We start from the raw sequence: 13,418 nt of genomic DNA, 5'->3' as shown, positions 1-13,418 counted from the left end.
TTTACATATGGTAATGTATATGTTTCTTCCATGAATATTGACTTACCATTGACTCTCTTGGTCTAGCTGCTCTTTTATGTTGTAAATAAGGTGTTTTCTTAGGTGACACTGGGCTAAGAGTTGATTATCTTTTGAAAGTGCTTTGGGAAATAAACTAACTCCCAGGTTATTTAGCCAGTCAGTAAAAACTAGGTGACAGATGTTCTATGATATATTTAACCAAGTCAGACCATTTTACAGGAAGATAGTGAAGTGGAGAGCAGCCTTGCTAGCATGAGGTAGATGGGCCTGGCTTGGCCTGCAGGCAGAGTCGAGGAGGTGCTGTGTATGGATGACTCTGAGGTGTTATGCTTCAGAAACGAGGGATGGCATTGCTCTTAGGGCAGGTCAGAGAGGCAGAGGCACAGAGCTGGCTTTGTTAGGCAGGAGCTGCTTTGGAGTTTAGCAGTGTGAGCTCATGGGGTTGGTTGTAGGGTTCCAAGGTGCAGGTGGGGTCTAACAACTGGAAGAGAGGTTGGAGTTAAAGATCTGGCATCGTTGATGGAGAGGCAACGGTGGGACATGGTGAGGAAGTGCAGTTGGGGGAGAGGGAATGCTGGACTTCTGGGACAGGGAGAATGATTTCTGGGAAGGAGGGGAAGGAAGTAAGCACTGCTGAGAAGTGAAGGGAGCTGAGGGTTCAGAGGAAGCCATTGGCTTTTCATTGCGGGAGGAGGGTCCTAGATCTCCAGGAGATTCCTTCCATTGGGTTGTGAGGAGTGAAAGAGGAGAGCCAGCATCCTGGCATGGAAAGTAAAAGGGTGGAGAGGTTTGGGGTTAAGGGTTGGGAAGAGTTTTGGTTTATGTTTTAAACAACACAAGGGATTGGGATGTTGTTGGAAGCATCCTTGAGACAGCATGTTCATGGAAACACAATCTGTGAAGGGGGAGAAATTAGAAACTCGAGGGAATGGGGTCATCGAGTCTCCTCTTTGCCTCTGCAGCATCCATTCACAGCACGATTCTAGCTTGATTTTGTCTTGTTTACGTGTCTCCAGTCCAGTTGCTGAGAGCTCCTCAGGGCAAGGACCTCACATTGTTCCCCATGAGATCCCCAGTATCAAATAAGGTGCTGGTTCTAGGGGGATGTTAATGCACAAATGATTGGATAAGTTGGGTTATGCTGAGGAAGAGCACAGGGGCTCATATTATGTAGACTGTGGTCACGCTCTACTCGGGCATTATCACCTATTTGGGCCCATCATTTACCTGTACAGGCCTCTGTTTCCCCCAAGCACACCAATTTGGAATCATGATACTTCATGATTCACAGGGTCAAACAGGTTAATAAAATAATTTAGTTACTCTTTCTGCATCTGGCACGTGGTAAAAAGCTGGATATGTGTAAGCTTTGGAAAATGGACAGTAAGTGTGGGTAGACTTGGAAGGAGGCTTGTGATCTTAGGAAGGAAGGATGTAAAGGTATATTCAGTGTAGAGGAGCTCGGGTACCCAATGACTGTGTGGTGAATTGTTTCCTCAGAGAGGTGGGAAGCCATGTGCTTAGCTGAGCACACCGGACACCTTTGGCCCAACCACTGAAGGGTGGGTGGTCATCACCCACCAGGGCCAGCCAACCACAGTACTTAGCAGGTTTTGTGGTGGTCACAGCTGGCATGGCCACAGAGCTAGCAAACTGGGAGACTGAGGGTGGCTGAGCCCGTGGTGGGGAGACTGGCCCTGATCAGAGTCATGTGGGACTAGCCCATTGATGTGGGCCAGGGAGGGCATGGTGCACTGGGAGACGGCAGAGAGTGGTTTCCATGGGGGCAGGGGAGGTGGTCCTGTGAGAAGGGGAGCTGAAACATGAGGTCTGGGAGGTAGTGTGTGCAAGGGAGCACAGGGTATGTGCTCCAGACCCTTACAAGACGGTAAGTGGGAGACTCAGTGGCAGTGGGTGCTTACATGTCACACCTTCTCCTGTAGGACGAAAAACAGTCTTGTGGTTTCCACCTGCCCTGGTTTCCTCATCTGTAACATGCTGTATAATTGAGAAACAGGCAAGCATCTGGATAGATAAATATGATTTAAGTGATGCATGCTTTTAATCCTCTAGATCAGCAATGACTAGAAAACACAGTTAGAAGAATGCTTTTCTTTTTCACAGTGTTTATCTTTTTCTCTACAACTAGCTGCTTTTTCTCAGCAGAACAAAGTTTCACAAGTGTCAGGTTAATAGAAATGAAAATGATTCACCTCACACAGCAGTCACTGCTGCTGGAGTAAGCAGCCCTTAGCATGTTTTCCAAACACACTGGCCTAGATGAAGGCATGGAGTCCATGGGAGACAGAATAAGTTCTACAGACATGGAGGGGAAAGTGGATAAGGTGGCTCCTTCATGAGAGGGCTGGTAGGGGGATTAATTGGTAGTGTCAGTTGAATGTCCGCCCTGTACCCAGACATGGCAAACACACTTACACAGCTTAGCTTTCTTACCCCTACAAGGAGCTGTGTTCCTTTCGAGCCTAAAATGCTAGTAGTTTTCTGATCATGAGCTATTTCTGCGTGCAGCCTGGTTTTGCTTTCCCTCCCATGGTAAGGTCTTGTCCTTTGGCCCAGTCTGCCCTCAGTGGTGATTGTACTGACACGAGGCCTAGGGTCAGGTCCAGTATGGTTCTGCTCCATCTGTCCATTTGCACATATCTGTCCTTCATCTGTCCATCCATCCAAGAAATGCATATTTGGGTTCTTACTGAGTCTTGGGCATTTGCTAGGTATTGTGACCAAGCTGTGACTTAGACAAGACCCTTAGTCTCATGGAGTTGGTGTTTTTGTGAAAGACTTAAATTACACGAGAGTGATGGCTGATGAACACAGAGTGGGTGGTTCCACAAAGACTTGCCCTGTCCTGGGGCTTCTCTCTGAGTCACTCCACAGAGATAGGGGAGTCTCGAGAAGATGACGTAAGGAGTAAACAACATTGGCATCCTCTGTGAAGAAGCAGCTTTCCACCCCTCTCATATGGTGATGCTGAGACACCAGCAGGAGAGTTCAGGGGTCGTTTGGTGATGTTCACCCCAAGGGCCTGCAGGGAGGTGCACTGGGGTCTTTGTTTACCAGCCTTTGTGTTTCTCGTCCTAGGAACGGGCACGCTCTGCTGGCATTCATGTTCTCGCGACAGGAGGGCAAGCTGAACCGCCAGCAGACCATGGAGCTTGGCCATCACATCCTGAAGGCACACATTTTCAAGGTGAGCCCCACACCGCTGGAGGGAGGGTTTCATTGGTGCCGCATTGACGTTTTGGTTCTGGAGACAACTTTGTGAGCCCCATTCCAGACCCGGCCCCTGCCTAAAAGTAACCATTGTTCTCACTTTTCCACCCTCTAAATCAAGTTTCCACTTCATTCATTCCCCTTTGTTTCCTTGTTAAATAGTTATGGAAGAGGCTAAGTTATGTGACCTCTGCAGTTTCCTACCACCTGGATTTTCTGATGGTGTCCTTGTTTCTTGTGTCCTAGTTTAACTTGTTCCTTTTTCCTCTGGATTTTTTATTCTTTGGTAGTTATTTTGAGCAGTTTAATCAGGTTCAGGTTTGATTCCTCCCTTACCACCCTCCCCTGCATATCATAATTACTTTACACAGGTAAAAGTAATACTGCACTTTTGCTTTTTTGTGCTTTGCAAATAATTGTATTTTTTCTTACAAAATGAAGGTTTATGCCTCCCCTGCATTGAGCTAGACTTTTGGCACCATTTTTCCAATAGAGTTTGCTTACTTCATGTGTCTGTGTCATATTTTGGAAAATTCTTAAAATATTTCAGACTTCTTCATTGTTACTTCTTATGGTGTTCTGTGATCAGCAATCTTTGATGTTACTACTACAACTTACTGAAGTCTCAGATGATGGTTGGCATTTTTTAGCAATAAAATATTTTAAAATTAAGGTATGTATTAATACATTTTTTTAGACAGTGCTATTGCACACTGAATAGACTACAGTATGATGTAAACATAAAGCTTTCAAGTGCACCAGGAAACCAGAAAAATTGCATGACTCATGTTGTTGCTGTGGTCTGGAACCAAACCTGCAATATCTTCGAGGTCTGCCCGTTAGAGTTAAAATGCTCTGTAAGCCTGCATGAGGTTTCTGGGGTCAGGACAGCTTGTGCGCTTGGTGGGAGGCCATCAGCCATGACTGGCCTCTTCCTTCGTTAAGGACTATAAATGGTGATACTCTAACATTTATTCTTCCTTTAAGTGATTAGAGAACCTCTATAAAGAGAAACTTTTCCCTCAACTGCCATCCTTTCTGCCAGGCGGACAGTTACTGTAGCAAAGGCAGGTTGGTTCCTTGACCCTTGGTTTTAGGACGGGAATGCTTACAGGTCCGAGCCTTTTTCTGTGCACACAGCCTTTGCCTCGTGTTCAGTGGGGACGTTCACCTGCTTCAGACCCATGCTGCATGTGGGAGAGGAGATGTTGAAGCTGATTTGCCGCTGTTTTTTCCCAGGGCCTCAGCAAGAAGACGGGAATCTCTTCAAGCCACCTCCAGGCCCTGTGGATCGGGTACAGCACCGAGGGGCTGTCCGCGGCCCTGGCCTCTCTCAGGAATCTCTACACTCCCAATGTGAAGGTGAGCCTCCCTCTGCCCAGGGAGCCAGAGCCCCTGCCTGACCACTGTTGCATCAGCGGTCCTGCTGTCCCCTGCCCTGGGTTGTGGGCAAAGGAGGCTGGGACGCTTCTAAAGAGGCGGTTTTCTGGGTGTGAAGCACACGGATGTGACTGCTCCGTTTCCGGTTGTCTTCCACACGTCTGGCTTTTGCTGAGGCAGCAAGATGTGGGTGGTCAGGGGCTGCTATGTGAGCTCATGGTGACTGTTTCAGAGTAGATGAGATAAGGGAAACAGTTCACAAAGGAAAGCAGAGGTCAGAGGGGAATTTCCAGGGAAAATGGACTTTTAAAGCATCCTAGCTTCCAATCTGGACTATCTCTTTACGGTTCATAGGAAATTAAGCCCTGATGAGTGGCAAAGGGTTGGTCACTTTAAAGAGGAAAATTTTATTAAAGATTTGTACACACATGTATTTATGACCACGGAAAGTGTATCAGGGTCTGCCTGCTGCTGAACCAAGGGCTTTCTCACTCCCCATCAGTGGCTAATATTTCACAGTATTTTGCTGAGCTTTTCAGAGTAGATTTTTCCCTCCTCTGTTAATGCAGTCTAAGAATCTAAAGCACACAGAGGCCAAGTATCTGCTTAAGGCAGCAAAGAGGGGTTAACTCCCATGGCGTGTGGGAACTCCTGACTTAACATTATAGCTGTTTATAACCATCTTCCCCAGTGCAAAGTAAGATGAGATCGTAATTGTCTTCACATTTATATTTCTTACCTGCTTGACGTAGCTGCTCGACTCCAGGCCTTTGAGCCCCAGGCCCTGATGTGTTGGCTGCCTTCAAAAGCTCTGACATCGTTTCCCAGGTAGCCAGGTTCTCCCCTTCAGTCACCGCTATGAAAAGTCATACCTGTTCTCTTGTTAGTAGCCCAAGGATGGCCTCACATTGTCACCAGGTGGTCAAGGGAAGCCCTAGAATTTTCCAAGAATCTTTTTCTTCTCCTCACTTTGGTTCATTAAACCCACATGCCCCTGAGATGGTGCCATGGAAGAGTCTTGTCCCCACACCCTCTCCAGGCCCGGGGGAACCTCTGTGTCTCTTCTCCCCTATTGTCAACATGTCCCACCCTCAGCACCCCACCTTGGACGTGTGTCTGGGGATCGAGGCCTTGCAGAGCACTGCCCCCTCTTCTCCCCTCCCTGCTTTCCTGATGTATAATAGTCCCTTGGATTCATTCCAGGTCCTTCCACAGACACCTAAATCCAAGGATGCTCAAGTCCCATATATAAGGGCACAGTATTTGAATATAACCTACGCATATCCTCCCATATACTTTAGATCATCTCTAGAGTGCTTCTAATATCTAATATAATACAAAGACTATATAAAGAGTTGCACACAGCAAATTCAAGTTTTGCTTTTTTGCAACTTTATGGAAAGTTTTATTTTCAAATAGTTTTAATCTGTGGTTGGTTGAATTCACAGATACAGAACCTACTAATAGAGAGAGCAGGCTGTTTTCCTTATTTTTTTTTCTCGCTCTTTTTTCAATGGAAGTATAGTTGATGTAGATTTTCGATGAACAACCTAATGACGTGATACTTGTTTTTATAGCACAAAAGGTCTTGTTAACAAATATCACCACATGTGGTTATAAATTTTTTCTTACAGTGAAAACTTCAGATCTACTGTCTTAGAAACTTTGAAATAAACTAAATTATTATTGGCTTTGGTCCCGTGGGGTACATTACATCCCCCCTTGCTGGTTTTGGTCCCGTAGGGTACATTACATCCCTCCTTGCTGGTCTTTAGAAGTGGAGAGTGTAACAATGCTGACAAAGGAGCCTGGGTGTCAGGAAGGACCCAGCAGGGCTCTGACCCTGGAGCGGCTCGCCCACAGCCCTACCGCCCAGTACAGAGCTTGGGTGTTGGTTAGAGAAAGGCCACCACCCCCCTGGTGGATTCAGACAAGGTCTTTACAAATGCAAAAGTGCAGGTGGACTCAGTGCTGTTAGGGTTCCAGTCTTGAGAGGCAGAGGGCTTATTGGATTTTGGCTGGGCTCACCCCTGGACAGGGCATCTGGAAGCAGAGCAGCCCTGGAGAACTGCTCCCAGGAACCCCTGTGTCCAACCTGCGTTCTGCAGAGGGGTAGACTTGAGGGTTGTGTCCTGACTGAAGCTATGTGCAAGTTTTATGGGGTGAAGACAGGTAAGCCGCTTTTGTAATTAAGGAGCACTAGCTCTAAGCTTGGAGAAGGCAATGGCACCCCACTCCAGTACTCTTGCCTGGAAAATCCCATGGACAGAGGAGCCTGGTAGGCTGTAGTCCATGGGGTCGCTCAGAGTCGGACAGGACTGAGTGACTTCACTTTCACTTTTCACCTTCATGCATTGGAGAAGGAAATGGCAACCCACTCCAGTGTTCTTGTCTGGAGAGTCCCAGGGACAGGGGAGCCTGGTGGGCTGCTGTCTATGGGGTCGCACAGAGTTGGACACGACTGAGGTGACTTAGGCTTCTAGTCAAAAGGAGCACTTCCTTTCTAGATAGAGTTACTCTGAAAAAAGAGAACGTGCCAAGGACATATTTCACGTGATGAAGAAATTGTGTTTCGAGTTTTTGTTTTACTTGTTATAGAAACTGGAACTGAGTTTATTGTAATAGTTTCATCTCTTATTTCAGCTGAAAGTATGTCTTTTGGCTTCTCCATAATTAATAAAATTCTGTAATGATGGCAAGGAACAAAGAAAGAAAAATTAAAATGAAAGTATCTGTTTTCACTGTTTTAATGAATTATGGGCACAAAAGTTATTTTAAGGTGGAGAAAAGTAAATGGGAAATGTTATACTCTGTTGAATATGAGTTTTTAAGACAATAAATTAAAAGGTACCGTGTAATAGTGTAATGAGCTTGACCCGCCTGGGATTATAAACTTTCCTCTTTAACATATTTTCAATTTTAAAAGTTATTCATCTTTACTTTGTTTTATAAAATTCCAGTGTAGTCTACATCTAACATTATCCCCCCAAATTGTATAACTTAGTCACAGAATTTTAAGACTTTCTATTATCCTTCTGTTTCTTTTGTCTTTCAAAAAAAGGTGGGGGTGATTTTTCACAGAATCTTGAACAAATTACAGTAATTTAAAATTATGCATGCAATTAAGGAATTTTTTTTCAGAGAGTATTAAATGTTGTCATACAGGAAAGGATGTCATTTTGAGCAATAATTGCAGTTTGCCACTTTGGTAAATTAAAGCTGCTTGCTCTGGAGTAATTACTTGGTAGTTGAATTTTAATTTTGGTGGCATGCCCGTGATTTCTAACAATGTGATCTACCATAGCCAGGCCAGGCTGATGCCAGCCTGAGCTCTGGATGGCCCTCTGGGGTCCTTGCCACCAGGGCCCCCAGGCTTCGGTTCAGTTTGTTGTTTTGCTCACATAGTTCCATTGGGCTGGCTGCCAGCCCCAGGCTTCCTAAGGCTGTGGGCTCAAGGGAATTAAGATTGTGATTCTTCTCACAGCTGGAGGCAGGGAGGGGAGGAGACAGGAGTTAGGTGTGGACCTTGGCCTAACTTCCCTGGCTAAAAGGATGCAGTTGTATTCTGCATAATTATTAGGAAACACGCATTTACACCAGTTGTACTGATGAAAACCTCCAGTGAGAAAACCGAGCCTCCCACTTTACCATATGCTGGACAGAACCTCTTCTGTTCTTCATGATCACATCATTTTACCTACCACCCTACCCTCTTTTTCATTTTCTTGCATTCATCCGATCCAGAGGTGTGTATAGGTAATATTGCCATTTCCAGTTGTTAAAGGGAGAGCTTCATGGTGGTGGTGACCAGAAGATTTCCATGTAGTTGGGAAAAAATATACAGAAAGAACCATTTTTCTGCTTCCCCGAATGCTGAGTAGTCTTAGCCAGAGCTGCTGCTTCAGCTGCTGGACTGTGATAAGATAGTAGTTAGTGTTGTGCCCGGGGCTAATCTCTGCCTTACCTGCTCTGAGCCTCAGTTTGCTCACCTGTGAAGTGAAGGTCACTAAAGAACCTGCATCATAGAGTGAGAGGACACCTCACTGAGATGTTGAAGCTCTTGGGAGAAGACTTGGCATTTATTATATGGTCAAGTGAGTTATTTTTAGTTGCTTTTCACCTTCTTTCTGGACACTGAGAACTTGTGCATGTGCCTGGTGGTGGTGGTGAAGGGGAGCTGCCCACAAGCTCTGATGGGCCCACACCTGCCCTCAGAGGAGCGTGAGGTCTCCTTGCTGCCTGTGCTGATGAGCAGCCCTGGCGCGGTGGGGACAGGGGGACAAGCCCTCTGGGTCAGCCAGTTTCTGGGGCAGAGCGCCCTCCTATGCCTTCTGAGGGTCAGAGACTGGGGCCCTTGTCTCTTGTAAAGATCCATTAATCTTCTCTGGTTGCTCAGATGGTAAAGAATCTGCCTACAATACAGGATACCTGGTTTTAATCCCTGGGTTGGGAAGATCCTCTGGAGCAGGAAATGGCAACCCACTCCGGTATTCTTGCCTAGAGAATCCCAGGAACAGGGGAACCTGGCAGGCAACAGTCCACAGGGTCTCAGAGTCGGACACAACCGAGACTAACACTTTCATTTTTTTTCCCCCCAAAAGTGATTATAACAATAGCAAGTAATATTTATTCAGCACTTATAGGATGCTCAGGGCTGTGCTAAGTGCTTTGTGTGTGTGGCATGTTCATTTTTAATCTTCACAACAACCCAAGGAAGTGCAACTGTTTTTATTTCCACCTTTCGGGTGAGGGTAGTGATAGGTGCCCAGATCCCACGGTGGGAAGAGCGCCTGGCACAGAGCAAGCCCGCTCTCCCTCCACAGGTGCGCTCCTCACCTGGTGTGTTTACAGCCGCGGCTGCCAGCTGGAACCACCTGGGAGCCCCAGGCCCCAGCCTAGTCAGAATCTCCAAGGGTGGGGCAGGTGCTTTGGAAACTTGCAAGCTCCCTGGTGGTTTCACCGAGCAGCAGGGTTAAGAAGCATGGGTTTGGAGAAGATCACAGACTGTTTAGGGAGGATAAGTGGTAAAAATACCCACAGCATCGCACCAGCAAAGGAAATGTTTTTCCCAAGAAGCAGATAGAGAATTGATAACAAATGCCTTTAGGAAAGTTCTGCCTCTGTGCACAGACCTTCCATAAGACTTTTCTTATATAGTATTATGCAAGACATTACTGAGGCCACACCTTCCAACGTTCTTAGAAGAGTTTCTGTCCAGTAGAATGGGGTGGTGTACTGTCATCTCCTTAGACAGCACCTGAATCACAGAGAGGTTGAGTAATTTTCTGAAAATCACACAGCAAGTTAGTTAAGAGGCTGATTGAGAACTCAGACTCTTTAATCCATCATCTTGTTCTTTTAGGCTCATGAATCTCAAGAGGGAATGGGATTGATGGGAGAGGGGAGAGAGAGGGTAACTAACTGGTGATCAAAGTCACCCTGCGAATTTACAAGCAGTGTCTGCCTGTCCTTTGGTGACCAGAGTCCAGTGGGCCCATCAGTGTTATTGTGTGTGTGTGTGTGTTTTTAAATGTTTTTTATTTCTGTAATGTTGGTAAATGATGCCCCCGCTTTGATCTTGTTTAATATTTAGTTTGTTTTGGCTGCGTCAGATCTTGGTTGCGGCAGCGTGTGCTCTGCGTTCTGGTGTGCAGGCTTCTCTCTGGTTGTGATGCACAGGCTCGGTAGTTGCAGGGGGGCTTAGCGCCCCCCCCAGCTCACAAGATCTTAGTTCTCCGACCAGAGATCGAACTCAGTCCCCTGCATTGGAAGATGGATTCTTAACCATTAGACGAGCAGGGAAGGCCCTGGTGTGTGTGTGTTGAAAATTTGGAAAAGCTGTTCAGGTTCTGCTCTGTATTGCTCTCGCCTAAGAACTCATTTCTTGGGCCTCAATAAAACCCCTACTGTGCCAGCAGCATTGTCCTATTCCTGCCACACTGTCGGCGGTTACTCAGTGGGAAGTCATTTTCTCAAAAACCCTGACTTTTGTTGGGCACTTACCCTTTTAAAATGCTTTAAAGTCCTGCTTGAGTCTGGTGCTGTTTTTAGGAGCAAACCGATTTAGGGCTGTAGAGCAAGCTCGGTGGGGATGGGTTTGCCCAAGGTTGTATCCCGTGTCACTGTGGGGACAGGGACACCTCTCCTGATTTCTCCTCTCTATTTTCTGCCCTTCTGTCCACATGTGCTGGTTGGCAGCTGGGGGCTGGGTTGTTGTTGACTTGGTGAGTTTGGAAGATGGTCCTCTCCCTATGACTCTGTGAATGATGAGATGGGTCTAGTTGCGTGGGCACAAGTGTGCCTTTTTTTTTTTTTTTTTTGAAAGTATTGATTTATACTGTTGCATTAGTTTCAGATGCACAGCAAAGTGGTTCAGTTTACACACACACACACACACACACACACACATTCTTTTTTAGATTCTTCTCCCTTCAGTTCAGTTCAGTTGCTCAGTTGTGTCCGACTCTTTGCGACCCCATGAATCACAGCACGCCAGGCCTCCCTGTCCCTCACCAACTCCCAGAGTTCACTCAGACTCACATCCATCGAGTCAGTGATGCCATCCAGCCATCTCATCCTCTATTGTCCCCTTCTCCTCCTGCCCCCAATCCCTCCCAGCATCAGAGTCTTTTCCAGTGAGTCAACTCCTTGCATGAGATGGCCAAAGTACTGGAGTTTCAGCTTTAGCATCATTCCTTCCAAAGAAATCCCAGGGCTGATCTCCTTCAGAATGGACTGCTGGGATCTCCTTGCAGTCCAAGGGACTCTCAAGAGTCTTCTCCAACACCACAGTTCAAAAGCATCAATTCTTCGGCGCTCAGCCTTCTTCACAGTCCAACTCTCACATCCATACATGACCACTGGAAAAACCGTAGCCTTGACTAGACGGACCTTACACACACACAAACACACACACATTTTTTAGATTCTTCTCCCTTACAGATAGTTTCAGAGGCACAGCAGAGTGGTTCAGTTTACACACACACTCCCTTAGACACACACACACACACACACATTCTTTTTTAGATTCTTCTCCCTTACAGATAGTTTCAGATGCACAGCAAAGTGGTTCAGTTTACACACACGCACTCCCTTACACACACACACTCTTTTTTAGATTCTTCTCCCTTACAGGTTGTTACAAAATATCGAGTGTAGTTCCCTGTGCTGTGCAGTACAGGTCCTGTTGTTGATCTATTTCATATATAGTAATGTATATCTGCTCACCCCAGATTCCTAATTTATCTCCCCTCTCCCCCTACTTTAAGAGGTCCTTCCTTAATTATAAGTGATGGTCCTAATAGTGGGAAGGAACTGACTTGTGGGCCATCCTCACCCATAGAGGGGCTTTGTTTACCCCTCTTATCTGTGAACTTCTTGTGTCTTAGAACCAGTGTCTTGTGCCCTAGGCCAAATGGGAAATGGAGCATGTGGGGTAGATGGTGGTCCTCAGGGTTGGTGTGTGTGGATGATGTGGGGGTTTGTGCATAGGGGAGGGCTGGGAGCATTCTGTATAGACTGGGGGGACTTCTCCCTGGTGTCCTGGCGTTGAAGCAGGCACTCAGTGGAAGTGATCCTTTGTCATGTGTATCTATGGAAAGGGAATTTATTCATGGCAGAGGGATCTAAAGGGGAGAGAGGGGAAGACCCGGAGGTGGGGTCCTGCCTGCCCTTGTTACGGGACAAGCATTATACCCAGTGTGGTCACCTTTGCGGGGTAGTGGGGTGGTGGGTAAGTGAGGGGAAGAGTGCTGATAGAGGAGGTTAGAGAAGCAGCTGAGGGCTGGGTCACCCAGGGCTCAAGCTTCAGTGGCAGCCAGCGAGTCTGCAGATCTTACACTCTGGGTTCTAACCAGTCTGTATGGAATCACTATTCTGACGTGTGGTGTCACCACCAGAATAATAATTTATCACTTTGTAAATATTCCGTTAGCTACTCTTGTGGGCACCGTATCATTGAAATGCCTCACATTTTATATTCCTTGTCATCTTTCTCGATCCTCTAATGATCCCATGTGTCTCTGGTCAGATAAGAGACGCAGTCTCTGTGGTTTTCATACCTAACGGGCAGCCGGAGGCGGCCAGAGTCTGTCAGGGGGTGATTGATGTGATCAGGACCATTGAAAGGGACTGTTTGAAGAAACGCAGTGGGCATCTTAATAGGTGTTAATGGAGTGTCATTTTTCCAGTGATCTGGAGACTTGAAGAAAATATTAGTACAGTTATAATTCACATAAAGTATTCAATGATTTTATTTTAAAACCTATAGATAATGAATTTCCTTTTATATCTGGATCCAAGGCGTTCAGTGGGTGGTGGATATATAGCAATTAGTCAGAAAAGCAGATGCTTTTCTAGGAGTTTCGTGCTGCTGACAGTCCCAAGCATATGAGCATTTTTACGTATTCTGCTCTTTCTTGCAGGTACAATTCCTTGTAAAGAAAAAACTGTATGCTCTTATTTTTGGCTTTATTATCTCACTGTTAATTATTTAATCCCGTGATGATTATTTCATTGTCCCCCAAAATGAATTTTCTGTTTTTATTTGGATCAGACAGTGGTTTTCAAAATGTGATCCCCAGACCAACAGCATCTCTATCACCTGGGGGGAATTCAGTAAACAGGCACACTCTTAGACCGCACTCCCACCGCCGCCAGACCTACTGAATCCAGAGGTCTGAGTCCAGAGAATAGACATTTCTAAATTTTTGTTTTTTAATTGTGATAAAACACATCATAAAATGTATCATCTTAACTGTTTTTAAAGGTAGAAATCTGTGTTAAAT

General features: G+C 46.0%; 1 protein-coding gene across 10 annotated transcripts in view; it reads left to right on the top strand.

Annotated features, from left to right (window-relative positions):
- Positions 1 to 13,418, top strand: part of TANC1 (tetratricopeptide repeat, ankyrin repeat and coiled-coil containing 1) — a 253,872-nt gene that overhangs the window by 205,512 nt on the left and 34,942 nt on the right. For all 10 annotated transcript variants that reach the window (XM_055572465.1, XM_055572473.1, XM_055572470.1 and 7 more), the window contains 2 exons: positions 3,121 to 3,229; positions 4,492 to 4,614. In XM_055572465.1, coding sequence (XP_055428440.1) covers positions 3,121 to 3,229; positions 4,492 to 4,614 — 232 coding nt within the window. The remainder of the gene's footprint in view (positions 1 to 3,120; positions 3,230 to 4,491; positions 4,615 to 13,418) is intronic.

Source organism: Bubalus kerabau, chromosome 3 (assembly GCF_029407905.1).
Source record: "Bubalus kerabau isolate K-KA32 ecotype Philippines breed swamp buffalo chromosome 3, PCC_UOA_SB_1v2, whole genome shotgun sequence".
NCBI lineage: Eukaryota > Metazoa > Chordata > Mammalia > Artiodactyla > Bovidae > Bubalus > Bubalus kerabau.
The sequence above is the reverse complement of the archived record's forward strand: the minus strand, read 5'-3'. Positions and strand labels throughout refer to the sequence as shown.